This window comes from Mastigoproctus giganteus, chromosome 14 (genome assembly GCF_048544385.1).
Source record: "Mastigoproctus giganteus isolate SK-2022 chromosome 14, ASM4854438v1, whole genome shotgun sequence".
Classification (NCBI taxonomy): domain Eukaryota; kingdom Metazoa; phylum Arthropoda; class Arachnida; order Uropygi; family Thelyphonidae; genus Mastigoproctus; species Mastigoproctus giganteus.
In genome coordinates this window covers 32,138,093-32,163,386 of record NC_143588.1, presented here as the reverse complement: position 1 = coordinate 32,163,386, position 25,294 = coordinate 32,138,093, and the positions used below count along the sequence as shown (strand labels likewise).

At 38.9% G+C, this 25,294-nt stretch overlaps 1 protein-coding gene across 1 annotated transcript in view; it reads right to left on the bottom strand.

Moving 5' to 3' along the window:
* Positions 1-25,294, bottom strand: part of LOC150075054 (chitin synthase chs-2-like) — a 255,891-nt gene that overhangs the window by 153,114 nt on the left and 77,483 nt on the right. The window contains exon 5 of the mRNA XM_090389070.1: positions 261-360. Within this exon, the coding sequence (XP_090245196.1) occupies positions 261-360 (100 nt within the window). The remainder of the gene's footprint in view (positions 1-260; positions 361-25,294) is intronic.

The window sequence follows — 25,294 nt, the reverse complement described above, 5'->3', positions numbered from 1 at the left end:
TATTACTTAATTATTCCTTAAATATATTAAAGAATCATTATTTCTGAATATTAATGAATTTTTATTTTTACAATATATTAAGGAATAACTTTCTCTTTTATAAACATTTCTTTTTTATTTTAAGAGTACAAATTATCTAAACGAGGCAAAGTTCTCATTGTCCTGAGGTTTTTGAAACTTTCCAGATTTTAAGTTTTTATACTCATTTCATCCCAGTTATGGGCATCAGCATGTGGTCACCCTAGTTTGGAGTCACTTACTTTTGTAGGTATTGCTATCTCTTCTCCTTCATCGCGTCTTCTATTCAGGGCAAGTGACTGATCAAAAATGGGACCAGAGTACATTGGAAGCACAAACAATCTGAAAAAAGAGAGAGAAAGAAAGGAAGGATTTTATTTAATAATAGCTCTTTATATTAATAATTTAATAATTACCTTGGTTAGGTACAATAATGAAATTCTTGTTGCAACATGCAGTGTGCTGTTTTTATATCATTCTATCTATAATCTGTATTGTGATACTAAGGAATGATAAATACAAAATGTGACCCCCATAAGCTAGTTTTGTAAATGCAGTCAAAATTAGCCACATTTTCATGGGACTGACAAAATCACAAATTTACACACAGCCACTTTAATTTAGTTACCAAGATTCTCTCTTCAATTCTTTTTTAGAGTACAAATTCTGTTCTGTACAAATGAAAACCTCTTCACCCAATATCCTCCCTTTGCAAAAGTGCTCATTCTGCCCTTCCTTTGTGATTTGAGAGGTATATCTTTAACACAATCAATTCATTCACTGTTGGCATACTTGTAACTTATTTCAAGTGGACTAACTTTATTTTATAAAAATATTGTAATTTTGTTTTTTGCATCCCTTCAAAGTGCACAATTTAACAATATTAATATTAGTATTAATATCAGGCAAAGTTATTATGCATCAGCAAAAAAAAAAAAAATCTCCCGAGTTAATCACAATTTGTTAATTTTCTAAATAATAACAACCCAATTCCGCTTTGAACTTTGTCTGACTCTCTACCTCAACTACCTTGGGAGGTAACTTATTCCAATAATCAACTGTTGCTGCCAAATATGAGCCTTTTGAGATATGATCTTCTGTTGTTTTTTAAAATTTCATATTTATGTTCCCTTGTTACCAAGGTAACAAGGGAACATAAATATTGTTTAACCTACCGACATGAAAACATATCCTTTATTCCTTCCACTTATCCCTTTGAGGGCCTTAAACACCTTTATCAGGTCACCCCTTGAGATGTCTAGTGTCCAGTCTCTGCAGTCCATACCTAGGACCTTCCATGGATAATGACATAGGCATGCCCAACCAATCTGGATGCCCTTCTTTGGACCATCTCCATAAGTTCTATGTTCACTCACTTTACCTAAAAAATGAACATAGAACACCATAAGTTCTATGTTCATTTTTAGGTAAAGTCTTCCAGACCTCAATACAATATTCCAAATAAGGTTTCACTATCATTATATAAAGGGAATAATAACATCCTTCTTCTTGCTCGAATAAATCCTACTGATCACTGATAGTACACCCTGATCTACCTGGCCACTGCTTACATTGAAAGGAAAACTTCAAAATTTCCAAATCCTTAAATCTTTCTCATCCTGAATCACTATTGATTCCAAGTAATGTAGTCAGTATTAGTAGCGGCAAATTATGCATGGAAGCAAGTTTATAAATCAACAAAAAAAAAAAAAAAAAAAAAACTGCCTACATCACCTGTCCATCGCTTCCAACAGTTCTTCCTTGAATTTACTCAAACTACCCACCTAACAACAAAAGATGGAAGTTTGTTCCTACAATCAAACACCTGCAGACTGAAGGAAAACTTCTGCACATCTAATGTCACCTTTTCTTTTCTCTTCCCCATTAAGCAGAATTAAAGTTCAGTTTCCATCTTTCAGAAGATCATATGTGTGACCAATTCTAGTCATTCTGAAACAGAATAGTCTGGTCTAGTCCCAACTGTTAATCAATCCTACCAACAATTAAATCATTAGAAACTTAGACAGCTCGTATACTCTCATGAGTATCACTAAGGAAAATCAGAAACAAGAGGGATCCCAACATTAAGCCCTGAGGGATCCCCTTACTACATTAGTCCACTCTGAAGAATGTAGTTTAATTACCACTCTTTGTGTCCTTTCACTTAGCCACCTCCTGATCCACTTGAAGATCTTCCCAGTAATCCCACCACACTCTGATAAAAATTTGTACAGTAGGTTTTTTTGTGCAAAGCTGGTGCTATCATTAGGCCAACTAGGCAGCTGCCTAGGCTGGATACCTCAGAGGAGTGCAGTACTGACCTTTAAAGGGCACAGTTTTATACAGATTAGTTTTTTTAATCCATGTAAAAAATGCAACTGACAATTTATATTTTTTATTTTAAGATAAATACCACAACAGTGATATGAATTGAATTATAATTAATTATAAAGTCTTATAAAAAATTACCATAGTCTGTTTTTTATTTATCCTTTTTATATGTTGTTCTATTTTTATTTTTGAAATTTTGTGATATTTTTGGCTAAGAAAAAAATCTCTTATTCTTAGTTGGCAATGTGTGTTGTTTATAGCTGAATACATTACGCCATGTTGTCATCAAGTGACTCGCAGTGTGTTTGTGTAATTTTCGTGCCTGAAATTGAAACTTTTAAGAGACTTAAATTTAAAACTTAAATTGAAACATCACAATTCACAAGATTATTCAACATGATTTGTGTGCTAAAACATTTCCTTTTGTATTTGAGAAGAAAGATAATTAAAGAGTGTTGTATTACTTATTATTGCAATTTAAAATAAATTTAGCAGTTTCAAGTTTTGTCCTTTTCATTTTTTATACAAGACATCTTTAAAATTTTTGAAAATTGAAGTTGGCAATTTTTTTGGGGGGTGGGGCACAATTAGCCTTGCCTAGGGAACAAAACAGTCTGGCACCGGCTCTGCTTTTGTGGGAAACCAAATCAAAAGCGTTACTAAATTTTAGGTATATCATATTGAATTCAAGCTTGTAAATGCTTTATGACTTCATTATTGGTTAAATTATTAAAAGCATTATTTGTCAAAGTACTAAAAGGGTTTGGGGGCAGAAAGCCTCAGACTATGGGAAATTTAGTAAACAAACAAGTTAGCATTAGAATTAGTTGGGCAATGCAAGAAAGCAAGCTTATATAGCATCAGTCTTAAAAAAAAAAAAAAAAAAAAAACACACCCTTCCCATTTCACCCATCCATTCACTTCAAATGTTTGTCTAGTTCTGCCTTGAACTTCTTTAAGCTGCTGACCTCCAACTACAACAGATGGAAGTTTGTTCCAACTATCAACCACCTGCTATCTAAAGGCAAATTTCCACACATCTAATCTACAATTGAGTTTTCCATAATTTGAATTTATGCCCCCTCAGGTGAGCAAACTGAGCAAGAAGAATAATCCCATTATCATTGAGCTTGCTCAATCCATTCAATGCCATATACACCTCAATTAGATCACCTCGCAGGTGCCTAGTCTCCAGAAGCTGCAATTTGCAGAACTTAACACCCAACTTGCCCTTGCTAACACCAACCCTTTGTTCCACTCACAATCTCGTTGCCCTTCTCTATACTCGATTCAGCAGCTCTACATCTTTTCTAAAATAAGGCTTCCAGACCTGTATACAGTATTCAAGGTGTGGCCTGACCATTGTCTTATACAAAGACACAATCATCCCCCTTATCCTTGCTAGCAAAATCCCTGTATTTCGTTGACAAAACACCATGAGCTACTCTTGCAGCCTTTTTGCACTGCTCAGAAAACTTCATATCTAACTACACAATTACACCCAAGGTCCTTTTCATTCTCCACTACCCTAAGTGTAGTACCACCAAGTTGATAAGTTACTCTAGGGCTACTGCTACTCATATGCAGTACTTCACATTTGTCAGTGTTAAACTTCATTTGCCACCTCTCAGCCCATCTGCTCAACTTTTTCAGATCCTGTTGCAGTAGCGTACTATCATTACTGTCATTAACAACCCTGCCAAACTTCGTATGGTCTGCAATCATTGGTAAATAACTGCAGTCATTGATAAATATTGAAAACAACAATGGACCAAACACTGAACCTTGAGGGACTCCACTAATAACATTAGTCCATGAAGAGCAGTGTCCATTGATAGCCACTCTCTGTCTTCTCCCACTCAACCATCCTTTTAACCAGTGTAGAAACTTGCCCTTAATGCCATACTGCTCCAATTTGTACAGTAGTCTTTCATGTGCCACTGTGTCAAAAGCTTTCCTAAAATCCAAGTATATGATAGCAATATTATTCTTTACATACATCCAATTCCTTTGTGACCACATCATAGAATCCAATCAAATTTGTCAGAGAAGACTTCCCCTTAAAAAACCCATACTGTATCTGAACTCTAACTGCAGTCTTGACTAGATGAACCTGCATCGCTTCCTTAACCAGTGACTCCATTATTTTCCCTAGAACAGAATTTAGACTAATAGGTTTGTAATTACCCGTGTCACCCTTCGATCGCTCTTTGTAAATTTGAGACACATTTGCACATCTCCAGTCCATGGGGACCTCCCCTGAGTCCAAGGAAGCTTTAATAATTATGGCTAAGGGTTTGCTTACTTCCTTTGCTGCCTCCTTTAATATAACTGGATAGATCCCATCCACCCCAGGTGCCTTTTTTATGTTTATCCTCAACAACCCCTCCTCCACTTTCCTCTCAGTTATTACTAAATCACTTAGCTCCCTGTTAGAGTTTAATAAACATCTGGCCCTCTCCTCCTTGAATAACTCCTCATGTGTGAATGTAGATGCAAAATACACATTTAGTTTGGCAGCTATCTGAGAATGATCATCTGGAGTCAAACCATTGATATATAATGGAACAATCTGATTCATCCCTTTCCTTTTAGAGTTTATATAAGTAAAGAAGTCTTTGCTATATTTTTCTTTGCATCCTTTGCCAAAGATTTCTTGTAATCTGCATTTGCCTGCCTAACTTCCTTTGTGACTTGATTACAGACTAGCTTATATCTGCCATAGGCTTCTGTATTGCCTGATAATTTATATGCATCCCATGCATTTTACTTCTCTGCCACAAGCCGCATTAATTCATCTAATATCCATTTAGGCCTAAACCTTGAACAGTATTTCTTAGTTGGTATGAAAACTTAGTACCCTCCGAGATTAAGTCCCTAAAGGCTTCCCACTTAGAATTCACCATTGGTAACATCATCAGTTGAACCCAATGTATTGAATTTAAAAACCCTCTGAGATCGCTGTAGTCACCTTTATAAAAAAGGCAAAAACTCTTCCCCTTACATCTTTTAAGTAAATCACACATCAGTACACTGTGATCACTGCCACCTAGTGGTTCCTTTATCTGCAGATTTTTATTAACGCATGAAAAATCAGTACTGATAATCAGATCAAGAGTATTACTCCCTCTGGTTGCCTCTCGAACACATTGCTGTAGAAAACAGTCATCCAATAAATCCACAAAAGTCTTGCTTTTGTGCAAGTGACCAACTCGCCAGTTCTGATCAATATCTGGAAAGTTAAAATTCCTCCATTTTAAGACATTCTGATTTACTGGCCTACTTTATTTTTCTGCACACTTGCTCATTATACTCATCAGATTCATTAGGCCTCTGACACACACTTACTCTCATTTTCCCTTTCCCAGTGCTTATGTCATCCCAAACTGACTGAACATTGCATTATCCACCATTGTCAATTAGATGCACTTTCTTAGATTTTGTGTGTTTCTTAACTAATAGCATAACTTCTACTCCCTTCCTGTCCTGTCTATCCTTTCTGTACACATTGCAGTACACATTGCAGTCCCCAAATTCCAATTCTGCACTGATTAATATTCATGTGGCACCATGTGTCTGATATACCAGCAATATCTGCTTTTGATGTCTTGACCAGCACTTCAAATTCATCAAATTTATTTACTTTACTCCTAGCATTGGTGTACATGCAAATATACATACACTTATTCTTACTCTTTGTTACCCTAACACAACCCATGTATTTACCTGTCCCATGATGACTTCCAGCAGCCCTTAAAATCCCCAGTACCTCACTTTCAGGCTGCTGCTCATTCCAATAGAAGCAGTGCAAGAATCATTTTCACCTCTATGTATGGCTACCATTACTCTATTAGTCTGTGAATCCCCCCCCAAGCTACCACTTTTCCTATTCACCTAACACTGCCTCAATAGCATCAGCATATATTCTTGCACCCTTTCTATTTAAGTGTATCCCATTCCTGTAAACGGAATGGGATACACTTAACGAGCACAGACCACACTGAGAAATTTTTCTACCTCACGAGCCTTGAACAACCTCTCCAGAGCCGAACTGATTGACGAGGTTCTCATCATATACTCTCTCCTATCATGTCGGGCAGAATTGCAGACACTTTCGGATTTCACCCTAACTCACAACTTTTTTTCAACATTGACCTGTACTTGTTAAGTAATTCTACTGCTTCTACAATAACTACTTGTTAATGTAGAAGCAGTCTCTTTTGTTAACAGGAGAAACTGCTTCTAAAGGGATGGGATACACTTAAATAAAGGGTGCAAGGATATTTGCTGATTTGAAAGGGTGCAAGGATATTTGCTGATGCTATTGAGGCAATGTTAGGTGGGTCAGAAAACTGCTAGTTTGGGGGGGGATACAAGGACTAACAGAGTAACAGCAGCTGCTGGCAGAGGTGAAAGTGATTCTTGCACTGCTTCTATTGGAATGAGCAGCAGCCTGGAAAACAAGATGGAGGGTATTTCAGAGACTACTAGGAATCATTACGGTACAAGTAAACAGATGGGTTGTGTTAGGGTAGATAGGAATAGGAACAGGTACATGTATACTTGTGTAAACACCAATGCTAGGAGTTTGGTAAATAAATTTGATGAATTTAATGTTGGTCAAAACATCAAAGGCAGATATTGTTGGGATATCAAAGATGTAGTGTCACACAGATATAAGGAATGCAGAACTGGAATTTGGAGAGTACAAAATCTACAGAAAGGATAGGAAGGGAGGAGGGGTTATGCTATTAGTTAAGAAACACATAAAATCCAAGGAAGGGAAGCCAGTCGACATCGCTGGACAGTGCAGTGTCGAGTCAGTTTGGTGTGACATAAGCATTGGGAGATAAAAATTGAGAGTGGGAGTGTGCTATAGGGCTAATGACTCTGATGAGTATAATAAGAAACTGTACAGGGAAATAGAGTGGGCCAGTAAATCAGAGATTCTTATAATGGGGGATTTTAATTTCCCTGATATTGACTGGAAATTGTGGGTTGGTCACTCACACACTAGCAAAGCTTTTGTGGATTTATTGGACGATTGTTTTCTACATCAGCATGTTCGGGAGGCAACTAGAGGGAGTAATACTCTTGATTTGATTATCAGTAGTGATTCTTCATGCATTAAGAATCTGCAGATAAAGGAACCACTAGGTGGCAGTGATCACAGTGTGCTGAAGTGGGATTTACTCAAAGAGGTAACTACCATCAGGAGTAAAGGGTGGGGTTTTGCTTTCGTAAAGGCGACCACGATGGTCTGAGACCAACTGATGGTGTTACCAACAGTAAATTCAAAATGGGAGGCATTCAAAGAATTAATCTTGTTAGCTACTAGGCTTTACATACCAACTAAGAAATATTGTTCAGGGTTTAGGCCTAAATGGATGTCAGATGAACTAATGAGACATGTGGCAGAGAATAAAAATGCAGGGATACATATAAATTAATGGATGACATGGAAGCCTATGATAGATATAAGCTAGTCTGTAACCAAGTCACAAAGGAGATTAGGCAGGCAAAGGTAGATTATGAGAAATATTTGGCAAAGGGTGCAAAGAAAAACAGCAAAGAGTTCTTTACCTATGTAAACTTTAGAAGGAAAAGGATGAATCAGATTGGTCCACTGGATAGTTGAACTGTTGATGATCATGCTTAGGTGGCTAACAAACTAAATGAGTATTTTGCCTCTACATTCACAATCAGGAGTTATTCAGGGAGGGGAATACCAGAGGTGAATTGAACTCTGGCAGTAAGCTAGATGATTTTGTAATAACTAAGAGGAAAGTGGAGGAGAAATTGTTGAAGATAAACATAAAAAAGGCACCCGGGATGGATGGGATCTATCCAGTTATATTAAAGGAGGCAGCAAAGGAAGTAAGCAAACCCTTAGCCATAATTATGAGAGCTTCCTTGGACTCAGGGGAGGTACCCATGGACTGGAGAAGTGCAAATATGACACCAATTCACAAATGAGGATCAAAGGGCAACACAATTAATTATAGACAATTAATTAGTTTAACTTCTGTTCCAGGGAAATTAATGGAGGCACTGGTTAAAGAAGAACTGCGGGATCATCTAGACAAGACTTCAGTTATAGCTCGGACACAGCATGTCGTTACACATGGAAGACTGCTGCACAAATTGGAGCAGTGTGGCATTGGAGGCAAATTGCTGCTATGGATAAAGGGATGGTTGAGAGGGATAAGACAGAGAGAGCTAATCAATGGACACTGCTCTTCGTGGTCTGATGTTATTAGTGGAGTCCATTGTTGTTTTCTGTATTTATAAATGATATTGATGATGGTATATTGGGTTTAATGTCCAAGTTTGTAGACAATACAAAAGTTGTAAAGGACGCTAATGACAGTACGCTGCTGTAACAGGATCTAGAAAAGTTGAGCAGATGGGCTGAGAGGTGGCAAATGAATTTTAAAAATAAAGTACTACATATGGAAAGCAGTAACCCCAGAGTAACATATCAACTCTGTGGTACTACACTGGCAGTGGTAGAGAATGAGCCGACCGGGCTAGCCGAGTGGGTAAAGTACCTGCCCGGCAACCCAAAGGTTGCGGGTTCGATTCCCGCCTCGGGCTTGGATCAAAGTACTGCAAAAACCTTGGGAGGTACAATATGGCCATAGAAGCCGATGCGCCAACAACTACCAAATCAAAAAAAAAAAAAAAAAAAAAAAAAAGTAGAGAATGAAAAGGTCCTGAGGGGGAATTGTTCAGGCAGATATGAAGTTTTCTGAGCAGTGCAGACGGTCTGCATGAGTTGCCCATGGTGTCTTGTCAATAATATACAGGAATTTTTCTAGCAGGGATAAGGAGGTGATTATCCCCTTGTATAAGCCCACACCTTGAGTACTGTTTACAGGTCTGGAGGCCTCATTTTAAGAAGGATGTTGAGCTGTTGGAATGAGTACAGAGAAGGGCAACATGATTAGGGAATGGAACAAAGGGTTGCTCTTATGAAGAAATGTTTAAGTGTTGCAAATTACAGTGTCTGGAGACTAGACAGGTGCCTAGTCTCCAGACACTGTAATGCTCGATGCTGATGGGATTCTTCCTCTTGCTCCGAATAATCGTCTGAGAGGGCATAAATTCATATTGAGGAAAGCACCTGTAGGAAAGATGTGGGGAAGTTTGCTTTTAGCCAGTGGGTAGTTGATTGATGGAACAGACTTGCATCTTTTGTTGTGGAAGTTGATAGTCTAAATAAATTTGGGGCTGAGCTGGACAGGTATTTGGAACAAATGGAGGAGTGAAATGGGAGCGGGTTTTTTTTTTTGGCTGATGCTGCATAAGCTTGCTTTTTCTTGCATCATATACCTTTGCTAATGCTAATTTGGCAGATCTACTCTTAATGTCATTAGTCCTAACGTGTACAATAATATCACCCTTTGTGCCCTTAAAAAATTATATCTACTCTACAACATCTCAATGTTTGCCCCTGGAAGTAAGTGCAAAGCATCCTTTTAGTTTGTAGTTTTTTTTTTTTTATTATTATTTATTTTTTTTGTTTTTGTAAAATTTCATATTGTGAATGTCCTCACAACAAACTGCCTGTTACTGCAATACACCTCGAATAAGCAATGCTTCACCAGTGAAGAAGAGTAATGTTACTTATTCTTTGTGGGTACCACCACCCAGACGGCACCATTTCAATGCTTGTTGGCTACTCATCAGCGGATGGGTAGATACCATGTATGAAGTTCAACTTCACAATATGAGTGCTGCCAGACAGAGTGTGATAGTAAAGTACCTAAATATGTTTAGGGCTGAAAGCCTCAAACTACGACAAAATTTACTAGATGAACAAGTTTTTGTTATAAAGTATCATTTATTTCATAGTAAATCACCAAGTAGGTGAAATAGCATTGTTTTTGTTATGCATCCCCAGGGGCTCACATCTGATGAGTATGGGCTTGGCACACCCAGGGTCCTGAGTTGAATATCATCATTCTTTTCTTTCTTGGTGATTCCCTTCTACTTCTCTCTCTCTCGGTAAAAATTTTTTTTGCCTAGTGCAGCATAAGCCTCAGGCTTCCTTGCACCATATGGCTAATAATAATAATAACAGGCAACTCATCGTGAAGGCATTCACAATATGAGATGTAACAAAAACTGCATATGCAATTTCACATTGTAGTTCATAGTAAATCACCTATTTTGGTGATTTACTATGAACTACAATGATGCTTTGAACTAACTTGTTCATCTACACAGAAACAGAGAAAATTCTAATTATATCTTTTGTTCAAAAACATTTGGACCTTGAAGAACAGTATTAATATTAGCTAAATAATACAATGAAGCCGCAGGCTTTTGATGCACCTGTCAACAAAAAAAAAAAAAAAAAAAGATAAGAAACTTCCCTCCTCATGAAGGAGGAAATGCATAATTTGTATATTTTATAAAAATATTTGTATAATTCCCGTAAATCCAGCCGACCTTTGAATTTCTTCAAACTGCCAGCTTCAACTACATGTGGAGGCAACTTGTTTAAGTAATCAATGACTTGATAACTAAAAGAAAACTTCCTACCACCTAGTGTAAACCTCTTCCGCTGTAATTTGAATTTATGGCCTGTAGTCTTGGAATTTTTTTTTTTTTTATGAAAACCCCAAACACAAGAGAACTTTTGTAGACTGTAATTTTCAGGAAATATATATGAAGGAAGGTTGTTCCAGAAAATGGCAATTGAATGAATAAACGAGAAGGATGAAAAGTTGGTTCTGTGAGTTTGAAGTCGGACAGTAATGGATGTTGGCTGGTGGCGGCATGTGTTCGGACTGTTTTGAAAGAGAGAGCGGGAATTACAGAAGCCAATTCAGAAGAACAGTGGCTATTCAAGTATCTGTAGAAAAGGCATGCAGCAGACACAGTACACCTATGAGACTCTATTAGAGAGGAGTCATTAATTAACCTAACTGCCATCTTCTGAATGGAATCTAGAAGCCTAAGAGAGGTTGTGGGGGAACTCAGGTTCTCTCAGGTTGTGGGGGAACCATATTCTGTGGTAGGACGTATTTGCGATTTGTACAGAGTGAACAGCTGTTTGGAAGAAAAGTAATGCCAAGAGAGATTAGAAGTCAGGGTAATCTCCAAAAGAGATATATAATTTTGCCTAGAAATCGGAGTGTCACCAAAGATAAGCATAGGAGCAGAAGAATCTTTTTTTTTGTGAGATATAAGACAAGACTGAGTTTTAGAAGGATTGAAATCAACTAAGTTGTCTTTGCCACACTGGAGAATAACCTGGAGATAGGCATTTAAGGAATATGTAGCAGATATTCAAGAAGTTGAAGCTGATCGAGCAGGCCAAGGTTTCTCAAAATGGAAAGTGGAATGTAATGTGCTATCATCGGCAAAACTATGGATAGAATTTCCAGTCAATGGAAGAAGATCATTAATATACAAGAGGAAAAGAGTGGGGGAAGGAACTGAACCTTGGGGAACATCAGCATTAGTGGAGAAGTTAGAAGACAGAGAACCATCTACCATCACCCTAAGTGAGCAATCTGAGAGAAAACTGGATGACCAATTACAAAAAACAGTTGGAAAACCATAAGATGGAAACTTGTTTAGAAGATCTTTATGCCAAACACAATCGAAAGCCTTTGAGATGTCAAGAGCAACTGCTTGTGTTTCACTGAACTTTTCGATTGAATTTGTTTATAAATGGGTAACATAAGCCAGCCTATCACCAGTGAATCAACACTGACAGAATCCATACTGGCGATCGTTGATCAGACAGAAGATTTCTAGGTAGTTTGAGTTAATTGATTTCTCCATTACTTTAGGAAGAGGAGAAGTAATTGCAATGGGACGATGATTGGATGGGAGAGATTTGTCACCTTTTTAGGAACTGGCTGGATATGAGCAAATTTCCAAGCAGAAGGAAAAACTTTTGGAATAAGAAAGTGACAAAAGGCAGCAAAGAACAGGAGTAAGTTCAGGAGCACAGGTTTTGAAAACAAGTGGAGAAATACCATCGGACCTGGAGCTTTCTTAGCATCAAGGTTCATCAAAATCTTTCTGATATCCTTTTGATGGAAGACCACAGGAGGCATTGAATGGAGTGTGTTGGGAATGGTGGGAAGTGTTTTACCAAGATTATTAATACATGAGTTGGAAGAAAAATGGGATGCCAGCAGGTCAGCTTTATCCTTGGCTGAAGTGACAACAGAACCATCTGGTTTTGACAGATGTGGGAACAGAGATGGGCAAAAGTTGCGGCCAATAGTTGCCTCTTGCCAATAGCTTTTGGCAAGAGACCAGAATGCGTAGCTACCATTAGGGCAAGAAGTAAGTTTTCTACTCTTAGCCTGTTCAAAATCTAGTTTGGACTGATTAATAACTGCTTTATAATTGTTGCAAGCTTTGGTGTAGGCAGAAAATGAAATTGAAGAACTGGAAACAAGCCAATTACGATATGCAACGTTCTTCTCTTGAACAGCACATTTATTGGAAAATCAAGGTGCATTTATTGGAAAACCAAGGTTTAGATAAAAGATGAGATTTTAAAGTGGAGTGTGGAATAAAGGATTCTATTCCTACAAGAATAATTTCACTGACATGATCTGAGCAAATGTTAACATCAGAAGTTTTGAAACAGTAATCCAACCAAGGAAAAGAAGAAAAAAAATCTTGCAGGTCATCCCATTTTGCATTCTTGTAATGCCAAACAATATGAGGTTGGGAATAGCCATGAGATAAAGGCTCCAATGGAGAAGAGACAATCACCAAGTTGTGATCTGAGGTGCCTAAAGGACCATTCGCTTCGACCGTGTACTTAGAAAGGTTGTTTGTGACAAAAAGTTCTGGAATTCTTTATAACAGCAAAAATTCTGCCTTCATTCATTTTACTAACTCCTCTCAGATTCTTATAAACCTCAATCAGGCAGGTTATTTCTGAGGTGTCTGGCTGCCAAGCTCTGTAGCCCACATAATCAGTCTTTTCTCATACAGTCGCAATTTTTCCAATCTCACTATGTGAGTTGTCCATCTTTGGACTCTTTCAAGAAGCTCAATATCTTTTCTCAGATGAATTCTCCATGCCTGGACACAGTATTCCGAATTCCTTATACAGTGGGATTATAGTCTCTCTGTCTATGCAGGATAACATTCGATAAATTGATATGACACCTTGGGCTTTCCTGGCCACCTGTTTACACTGTTTAGAAAACTTAATATCTGCTATATAACTCCCAGATCCTTTTTTTTCTCTACTATTTTTAATTCAATCCCCCCACCCCCACAAGTGTATAATTTATTTTGGGATTGCTATTTGCCAAGTGTAAGATCTTACATTTTTCAGCATTAAAAATAGCTGCCACTTTTCTGATCAAGTCTGTTCAAGTCATCCTGGAAGCGTGCTGCTTGGCACTGATCATTAACAATTCTATCAATCTATATATCCTCAGAAAATTTCAACATCATGCCCTCTAACCCATCATTTATATTGTTTATGAAAATCAGAAACAACAGTGGACCAAGAACTGATCCCTGGGGATCCCACTTCTGACTTTACACCAATCCGAAGAATATCCATTAATCACAATCTTCTGCCTTCTGCGCTGCAGCCACCCTGCAAACCATCTTACATTCTTTCCAATGATACCAGCATGTTTCAGTTTATAGGGTAACCTCTCATGAGGGACTGAGCCAAATGTTTTGCTAAAATCCAAATAAGCTAGGACAAAATTGTTCCCTACATCCAGCTCACAAGAAACTGTGTCAAAGTAGCTTACTAGGTTAGTTAAACATGATTTTACCTTAATAAAATCCTTCAGAATGCCATTTCTTTCTAAACATCCTTGGATTCATCCAGTCTATAGTTACTGACTTCACTCTTACAACCGCCTTTCTGTATTGGCAATAAGGTTGCACATCTCCAGTCCAAAGGCACCTCTCCAGAGTCCAAATATGCTTTCATAATTAACTTCAATCATTTAATACACTCTCTGGTGGCATGTCTCAAAATTACTGGGTATATACCATCAACTCTAGCAGCCCTAATTGCCTTTATTTTCAAAAATCGAGTCTGCTGATGAGGCTAGTGGGAACCAGACGTGTTCAAAGCCGCTAAGTGGATTTTCATATTTATTGATTTGAAATTATTGTTTTTCTAAAACTTTTGATTTAAATATAGCAGTACAGCATTATTTTGTGATTTTCTGATTAATCTGGTATATTTATTCTTTATTCGGGCTTGTAATTGCATAAAAGTATCAGTAAGGTATCAAATCCACGTGTTACAAGTTGCAGCTCTGCTGAATGAGAAGTTTTTTAGCCATATTTAGCTGCTTTATTGACCAATTGTTACATCAAATTATTTTCTATAAGTAGCTTATAGACTTAGTCAGGATCCTTAGCTTATTCTGAATTGAGACAGCAAGATTTGGAAGTTAATTAATACTTAAGTGTCCGTAGATTTACCATTTGTAACTTGCTGCCATTGTTATACGATACAATGTTATATCCCGAACTAGATAGCGTTAGTATAGTAGAGATATAATATAATATTGTCAATTAATCAGTAAAATCTATTAAATTTGTTAAACTTCGTTGTCAATTAAATTGTACTTTTAACTATATACATATAACGATTTAGATTACAAACGTAACATAATTAATTAATACATAACTTGATACGGAAGTTATATAAACGGAACTCATAGATAATGCTTGATACTGAAAAATATATATAGCGTTATAACTGTGTTGGGATACAAGTTTAAGGTTATAATTTTGTACAGGATTTGAAATTTTATTGAAATTAAATCGAAATCATGACTCAGACCAGAACATCAAAGCAAAAGGCTCAAACTAATGGGAGTGCTGTGGCGCAGGGAAGAACTGAGGGGGGGGCAGTTTCCCTCTCAATCACAGCCTTGTAAAATGCACTGCTTGCATGATGTTTGTGGAGCAATCAGGTACGGGACATGATATTGCCATGGGTGATGTCTTTGTGTGTGTGCGATGCAAGGAACGTAACGAAATCAGGCGACAACACAGTGTTGTTATGGGCCTTTATGAGAGCTTGAAGGACAGGGTGGATGCCCTAGAAGGATCTAAATTGAGGGGGGGGCCCCATCAAGCTCTCAGCTGCCCAAGTGCAACCAAGTGCAACGCCAGAGCTTGCACTTGGTTATCACGAAACACAGCGACAACCCCCAAGGCAGAATGCGCTGGTCCCACAGGAACTAGTAGTTGTTGGTGACACAATTGTCAGGGAAATGGGAAACATGCTTTGTAAAAAGGATAGGTGGAACAGGACCAGGGTATGTCTGCCAGGGGCAAAAGTTGATGACGTTGTAGAGCGGATATCATCTTTTAAGGGCACAAAAGGTGATATAGTTGTACACATTGGCACTAATGATATTAAGAGTAGCAGACCGGCGGAATTACTTAACAAGTACAGGTCACTGTTGAAAAAAAGCCGTGAATTAGGGTTGAATTTGAATGTATCTGCAGTTCTGTCCAGACACAACAGGAGGGAGTATACGATGAGAGTCTTGTCGATCAATTTGGCCCTGGAAAGATTGTGCAAGGCTCAAGGGCTAGAATTATTTTCACCCTGGTCTGTAATTGTTAACAGGAGAGACTGTTCTGCAGGGATGGGATATACTTAAATAGAAAGGGTGCAAGAATATTTGCTGATGCTATCATGGCAGTGTTAGGTGGGTCGGAAAACTTCTAGCTTGGGGAGGATACAAAGACAAATAGATTAACAGTAGCCACTGGCAGCGGTGCAAGTGATTCTTGCACTGCTTCTATTGGAATGAGCAGAAGCCTAAAAAACAAGATGCAGGATATTTCAGAGACTGCTGGGAGTCAATGTGGTACAAGTAAACACATGGGTTGTGTTACGGTAGTCAAGAATAGGAACAGGTGCATGTATACTTGTGTGTACACCAATGCTAGTAGTTTGGTAAATAAATTAGATGAATTTGAGGTATTGCTCACAGCATCAAAGGCGGATATTGATGGGATATCAGAGATGTGGTGGTGTCACACAGATATAAGGAATGCAGAACTGGAATTTGGGGAGTACAATGTCTACAGAAAGGATAGACAGGATAGGAAGGGAGGAGGGGTTATGCTATTAACACATAAAATCCAAGGATGTTAAGCTAGTCGACACTGCGGGACAGTGCAGTGTCGAGTCAGTTTAGTGTGACATAAGCACTGGGAAATCAAAATCGAGAGTAGGAGTGTGTTATAGGCCTAATGCCTCTGATGAGTATAATAAGAAACTTTACAGAGAAATAGAGTGGGCCTGTAAATCAGAGAGTCTTATAATGGGGGATTTTAATTTCCCAGATATTGACTGGAATTTGGGGGCTGGTCACTCACACACTAGTAAGGCTTTTGTGGATTTATTGGATGATTGTTTTCTACATCAGCATGTTCGGGAGGCAACTAGAGGGAGTAATACTCTTGATTTGATTATTAGTAGTGATTCTTCATGCATTAAGAATCTACAGATAAATGAACCACTTGGTGGCAGTGATCACAGTGTTCTGAAGTGGGATTTACTCAAAGAGGTAACTACCATTAGGGGTAAAGGGAAGGGGTATTGCTTTCGTAAAGGCGACTACGATGGACTGAGAGTATTTATATTCTATGCAGTGGGATCAACTGATGATGTTACCAACAGCAAATTCAAAATGGGAAGCATTCAAAGAACTTAACTACTAGGCTTTACATACCAACTAAGAAATATTGTTCAAGGTTTAGGCCTCAATGGATGTCAGATGAATTAATGAGGCATATGGCAGAGAAGAAAAATGCATGGGTTACATACAAATTAACACCGGACACAGAAGCCTATGATAGATACAAGTTGATCTGTAACCAAGTTACAAAGGAGGTTAGGCTGGCGAAGGCAGATTACGAGAAATCCTTGGCAAGGGATGCAAAGAAAAACAGCAAAGAGTTCTTTACTTATGTAAATTCTAGAAGGAAGGGGATGAATCAGATTGGTCCACTTGATATCAATGGGTCAACTGTTGATGATCCTGCTCAGGTAGCTAACGAACTAAATGAATATTTTGCATCAACATTCACACATGAGGAGTTATTCAGCGAGGGGAATGCCAGAGGTGTATTCAACTCTGGCAGTAAGCTAGAGAATCTTGTAATAACTGAGAGTAAAGTGGACGAGAAATTGTTCAAGATAAACACAAGGCCCCTGGGGTGGATGGGTTCTATCCAGTTATATTAAAGGAGGCAGCAAAGGAAGTAAGCAAACCCTTAGCCATAATTATGAGAGCTTCCTTGGACTCAGGGGAGGTACCCATGGACTGGAGATGTGCAAATGTAACCCCAATTCACAAAGGAGGATCAAAGGCTGACACAAGTAATTATAGACCAGTGAGTTTAACTTCTGTTCCTGGAAAATTAATGGAGGCACTGATTAAAGAAGCACTGCAGGATCATCTAGACAAGACTTCAGTTATAGCTCGGACACAGCATGGTTTTGTTCAGGGGAAGTCTTGCCTGACCAATTTAATTGGATACTATGATGCAGTCACAAAAGAACTGGATGCAGGGAATAACTTGGATATTATATACTTGGATCTTAGAAAGGCTTTTGATACTGTTGCACATGGAAGACTGCTGCACAAATTGGAGCAGCGTGGCATTGGAGGCAAATTGTTGTGGTTGAGGGGGAGAAGACAGAGAGTGGTAATCAATGGACACTGTTCATCGTGGATTAATGTTATTAGTGGAGTTCCTCAGGGTTCAGTATTGGGTCCTTTATTGTTTTCTGTATTTATAAATGATATTGATGATGGTATATCAAGCTTAATGTCCAAGTTTGCAGACGATACGAAGGTTGGCAGGGTTGTCAAGGACACTACTGACACTATGCTGCTGCAACAGGATCTGGAAAGGTTGAGCAGATGGGCTGAGAGGTGGCAAATGAAGTTTAACATTGACAAATGTAAAGTACCACACATGGGAAACAGCAACCCCAGAGCAACGTATCAACTCTGTGGTACTACACTGACAGTTGTAGAGAATGAAAGGGACCTGGAGGTGGTTGTGCAGGCAGATATGAATTTCTCTGAGCAGTGCAGATGGGCTGCAAGAGTAGCTCATGGTGTATTGTCAATGATATATAGGAATTTTTCTAGCAGGGATAAGGAGGTAATTATTCCCTTGTATAAGGCAATGGTCAGGTCACACCTAGAGTACTGTATACAGGCCTGGAGGCCTCATTTCAAGAAGGATGTAGAGCTGCTGGAACGAGTACAGAGAAGGGCAACAAGATTAGTGAATGGAACAAAGGGGTGCTCTTATGAAGAAAGGCTTAACTTTTGCAAATTACAGAGTCTGGAGACTAGGCACCTGCGAGGTGATCTGATAGAGGTGTATAAGGCCTTGAATGGTGTGAGCATGCTCAATGCCGATGGGATACTTCCTCTTGCTCAGAATAATCACCTGAGAGGGCAGAAATTCAAATTGAGGAAAGGCATATGTGGGATAGATGTGCGGAAATTTGCCTTTAGCTAGCGGGTAGTTGATTGGCGGAACAGACTTCCATCACTTGTTGTGGAAGTTGATAACCTAAACAAATTTCAGCCTGAGCTGGACAGGTATTTCGAACGAACGGAGGGGTGAAATGGGAGTGGTGTTTTTTTTTTTTTTTTTTTGGCTGATGCTGAATAAGCTTGCTTTCTTGCATCATATGCCTCTACTAATGCTAATGATACAAACGTTGGCAGGGTTGTTAAGGACACTACTGACACTATGCTGCTGCAACAGGATCTGGAAAGGTTGAGCAGATGGGCTGAGAGGTGGTAAATGAAGTTTAACATTGACAAATGTAAAGTACTACATATGGGAAACAGCAACCCCAGAGCAAGGTATCAACTGCGTGATTAACTTTAATCATTTAATACACTCTCTGTTGGCATGTCTCAAAATTACTGGGTAAAAAAAAAAAAAAAGTAAACTGCAGCCATTATCAACCCACTGCAGGATAGAAGCCTCCTCAACAATTCATTCTGATATGCCATAAACTCCATCAGCAGTAATTGCCTTTATTTTAAAAAAGTTTCTAATAAAGAGTCATCTGTAATTTCAAAATCACTAATTTTGCATGGATCAGTCTCACTCAAACAGGCTCTTCTCAACATTAGCATTAGCATTAGTAGAGGCATTTGATGCAAGAAAGCAAGCTTATGCAGAATCAACAAAAAAAAAATAAATAAAGTAACATAAATAAATAAAAAAATAACCACTTCCACTTCACGCCTCTGTTCGTTCGAAATACCTGTCCAGCTGAGCCTTAAACTTATTTAGGCTATCAACTTCCACGACAAGGGATGGAAGTCTGTTCCACCTACCAACCACCCGCTGGCTAAAGGCAAATTTCCGCACATCTATCCTACATCTGTCTTTCCTCAATTTGAATTTATACCCTCTCAGGTGATTATTCTGAGCAAGAGGAAGAATCCCATCAGCATTGAGCATGCTCAAACCATTCAAGGCTTTGTACACCTCTATCAGATTACCTCGCTGGTGCCTAGTTTCCAGACAATGTAATTCACAAAACTTAAGCCTTTCTTCGTAAGAGCACCCCTTTGTTCCATTCACCAATCTTGTTGCCCTTCTCTGTACTCGTTCCAGCATCTCTACATCCTTCTTGAAATGAGGCCTCCAGGCCTGTATACAGTACTCTAGGTGTGGCCTGACCATTGCCTTATACAAGGGAATAATCACCTCCTTATCCCTGCTAGAAAAATTCCTATATATCATTGACAATACACCATGAGCTACTCTTGCAGCCCGTCTGCACTGCTCAGAGAACTTCATATCTGCCTGCACAACCACCCCCAGGTCCCTTTCATTCTCTACCACTGTCAGTGTAGTACCACAGAGTTGATACGTTGCTCTGGGGTGGCTGTTTCCCATATGTAGTACTTTACATTTGTCAATGTTAAACTTCATTTGCCACCTCGAAGCCCATCTGCTCAACCTTTCCAAATCCTGCTGCAGCAGCATAGTGTCAGTAGTGTCCTTGACAACCCTGCCAACCTTCGTATCGTCTGCAAACTTGGAATTAAGCCTGATATACCATCATCAATATCATTTATAAATACAGAAAACAATAAAGGACCCAATACTGAACCCTGAGGGACTCCACTAATAACATTAGTCCACGATGAGCAGTGTCCATTGATTACCACTCTCTGTCGTCTCCCCCTCAACCACCCCTTTATCCATAGCAGCAATTTGCCTCCAATGCCACACTGCTCCAATTTGTGCAGCAGTCTTCCATGTGCAACAGTATCAAAAGCCTTTCTAAGATCCAAGTATATAATATCCAAGTTATTCCCTGCATCCAGTTCTTTTGTGACTGCATCATAGTATCCAGTTAAATTGGTCAGGCAAGACTTCCCCTTAACAAAACCATGCTGTGTCCGAGCTATAACTGAAGTCTTGTCTAGATGATCCTGCAGTGCTTCTTTAATCAGTGCCTCCATTAATTTTCCAGGAACAGAAGTTAAACTCACTGGTCTATAATTACTTGTGTCAGCCTTTGATCCTCCTTTGTGAATTGGGGTCACATTTGCACATCTCCAGTCCATGGGTACCTCCCCTGAGTCCAAGGAAGCTCTCATAATTATGACTAAGGGTTTGCTTACTTCCTTTGCTGCCTCCTTTAATATAACTGGATAGATCCCATCCACCCCAGGTGCCTTTCTTGTGTTTATCTTCAACAATTTCTCGTCCACTTTACTGTCAGTTATTACAAGATTCTCTAGCTTACTGCTAGAGTTGAATACACCTCTGGCTTTTCCCTCGCTAAATAACTCCTCATGTGTGAATGTCGATGCAAAATATTCATTTAGTTTGTTAGCTACCTGAGCAGGGTCATCAACAGTTGACCCATCGATATCAAGTGGACCAATCTGATTCATCCCCTTCCTTCTAGAGTTTACATAAGTAAAGAACTCTTTGGTGTTTTTCTTCGCATCCCTTGCCAAGGATCTCTCGTAATCTGCCTTCGCCTGCCTAACCTCCTTTGTAACTTGGTTACAGATCAACTTGTATCTATCATAGGCTTCTGTGTCACGTGTTAATTTGTGTGTATCCCATGCATTTTTCTTCTCTGCCATATGCCTCATTAGTTCATCTGACATCCATTTAGGCCTAAACCTTGAACAATATTTCTTAGTTGGTATGTAAAGCCTAGTAGCCTCCAAGATAAGTTCTTTGAATGCTTCCCATTTTGAATTTGCTGTTGGTAACATCATAAAGGGTCTTTCTGTTGGTAACATCATAAAGGGTCTAACAACATAAAGCGTCTTTCTTGAGTAAAGACTGATGCAAAGTACCTATTCAATTTACCTATTCATCAGCAACATGAGCGGTATGATCTGATTCTCTTGATTCTACATTGTGTTTACTTACATGAAAAATTCCTTATCCCCATTCTTTGCTCTCTTAGACAGTGCTTTCCCATACACAGCTTTAGCCTCCCCCTACCTTATATGTGGTACTATTACAGAACAACTTGTAGCTGTTGTAGGTTTCAGTACTTTTCATCATTGTGTAACTATCCACAATACCACAATATCAATAGTTTGAGGATGTTGTAATGTGCAAACTATTGTGCAAACTATTGCATAATAGTTTCTTGATGGTTGCTTTTTTGGTTTTGATTTTTTTTATGGCTGTTTGTTTGTTATTTGGTTTTTAGGAGCATTAGCAACTAAGGCCATATTGCTCCATTCATTCCCTGACCTTTCCACATCCTCCGTATTTGGTGGGCACGGGCTCGAACCCCCAGCCTATTCAAGAAGCATGTGCTACGCACCACTTCGCCTGCCAACCTGGCTACGGATGTGCCTTTTTTATGGTGTAAAAAAGACTATGGTTATAATGAGCCATGAGGTATGTATGCATTCATGGCTTCTGTGATTTTTGCTCTAAAGGCATTTTATAATTGAAATGTATTTTCCCTCACTCTGCAGTCTGCCCACAATTAATTGATGCTATATAGCACCTTAAAGTGTCATTGTCCGCTCTTTTGAAATTAAAACCAATGTCTTTACCTTTAACTACAGCAACATCTTTCTTCATCTTCCAACTAACACCTACATGTTTACTACCTACCAATGGTTTCCGTACTTGAAGTCCTGTGATGTCATCTGTTTCGTGAGTAATGATGAGGTCGAGCATATTCTCACCCGCAGTATTTTCTCTAACATGTTGGCACAAAGAATAATCATCAAGGTTATTTAAAAATTTTTTTCCCAAAGTAAGTTTCTCTCAAACTTATTCCAGTCAATAAGATATTCACACTTGCTTGCCTATTTCATCTGCATGTAAAGACTCTCATCATACTCTTCACAATCTTCTAGTCTGCAGATTACTCCCACTGTCATTATGCCTTTGCTTCCAGCTAACTCACATCACCACACAGATTGTATGCTGGCAGAAGTAGCATCTGACTCAGCAAAAGCTCTTTTTGTGATCAGGCTGCTTTCGAAGGGATCATGCTTCTTTTGATAAGAAGCATGACCCCTCCTTCTATCTTCCCTAAATAGATTATACATACCATAGCAGAACTCATCATCCCCAATTTCTGAGTGGTACCATGTTTCTGTTAGCCCTATTATGTCAGCATTAGTTGTCCTAACCAGGTGAATTCAGCCGTTTTATTGTTGACACTGCTGACGTTATTGGTAGACACAGTTAAGATTAAGTATTCTTCTATAGTTTACTACCCTGACACACCTCTTGAAGTTATTTAGGCTTGTTACCCTAGCTATATCTTCCGGCTCATTTGAAACATTGCTATCCTCAGAACATCTTGCCAACATCAGCTGTTGTGGCAATAAACAAGAATTCTTGAGGTAACTGCAAGAATTATTTTGATCCATATCATCAGACAAACATAGATCTATATTACCTTTCTCCCCCTAACTAACAGTTTCCTTGAACCCTTACGGTATCATCAATAATAGTAGCAAAAATCTTGTACCACCTTTGTTCAAATGAATACCATCTCTACAAAATAGATTCTTTCTATCTACAAGTGCAGGCCAATCTGATAAAAAATCCCCCTGCCGAGAACCTTGCAGATTATTTCAAGCCTTGAGTTAATAGGACCAGGGTATGTCTGCCAGGGGCAAAAGTTGATGACGTTGTAGAGCGGATATCATCCTTTAAGGGCACAAAAGGTGATATAGTTGTACACGTTGGCACTAATGACATTAAGAGTAGGAGACCGGCGGAATTACTTGACAAGTACAGGTCACTGATGAAAAAAAGCCGTGAATTAGGGTTGAAATTGAAAGTGTCTGCAATTCTGCCCAGACACGATAGGAGGGAGTATATGATGAGAGCCCTGTCAATCAATTCGGCCCTGGAAAGATTGTGCAGGGCTCAAGGGGTAGAATTTTTTTCAGCCTGGTCTGTACTTGTTAACAGGAGAGACTGCTTCTACAGGGATGGGATACACTTAAATAGAAAGGGTGCAAGAATGTTTGCTGATGCTATCGAGGCAATGTTAGGTGGTCGGAAAACTGCTAGATTGGGGGGATACAAGGACTAATAGATTAACAGTAGCCACTGGCAGAGGTGAAAGTGATTCTTGCACTGCTTCTATTGGAATGAGCCGCAGCCTGGAAAATAAGATGCAGGATATTTCAGAGACTGCTGGGAATCATTGGGGTACAAGTAAACACATGGGTTGTGTTAGGGTAGCTAAGAAAAAGAACAGGTGCATGTATACTTGTGTGTACACCAATGCTAGGAGTTTAGTAAATAAATTTGATGAATTTGAGGTGTTGCTCAAAACATCAAAGGCAGATATTGTGGGGATTTCAGAGACGTGGTGTCACACAGATATAAGAAATGCAGAACTGGAATTTGGGGAGTACAATGTCTACAGAAAGGATAGACAGGATAGGAAGGGAGGAGGGGTTATGCTATTAGTTAAAAAACACATAAAATCCAAGGAAGTGAAGCCAGTCGACATCACTGGACAGTGCAGTGTCGAGTCAGTTTGGTGTGACATAAGCATTGGGAGATCAAAATTGAGAGTAGGAGTGTGCTATAGGCCTAATGACTCTGATGAGTATAATAAGAAACTGTTCGGAGAAATAGAGTGGGCCAGTAAATCAGAGGGTCTTATAATGGGGGATTTTAATTTCCCAGATATTGACTGGAATTTGGGGGCTGGTCACTCACACAGTAGCAAGGCTTTTGTGGATTTATTGGATGATTGTTTTCTACATCAGCATGTTCGGGAGGCAACTAGAGGGAGTAATACTCTTGATTTGATTATCAGTAGTGATTCTTCATGCATTAAGAATCTGCAGATAAATGAACCACTTGGTGGCAGTGATCACAGTGTGCTGAAGTGGGAGTTACTCAAAGAGGTAACTACCATTAGGGGTAAAGGGAAGGGGTATTGCTTTCGTAAAGGCGACTACAATGGACTGAGACAGTATTTAAATTCTATACAGTGGGATCAACTGATGATATTGCCAACAGCAAATTCAAAATGGGAAGCATTCAAAGAACTTATCGTGGAAGCTACTAGGCTTTACATACCAACTAAGAAATATTGTTCAAGGTTTAGGCCTAAATGGTTGTCAGATGAACTAATGAGGCATATGGCAGAGAAGAAAAATGCATGGGATACATACAAATTAACACGTGACACGGACGCCTATGATAGATACAAGTTGATCTGTAACCAAGTTACAAAGGAGGTTAGGCATGCGAAGGCAGATTACGAGAGATCCTTGGCAAGGGATGCGAAGAAAAACAGCAAAGAGTTCTTTACTTATGTAAACTCTAGAAGGAAGGGGATGAATCAGATTGGTCCACTAGAGATCGATGGGTCAACTGTTGATGACCCTGCTCGGGTAGCTAACAAACTAAATAAATATTTTGCATCGAC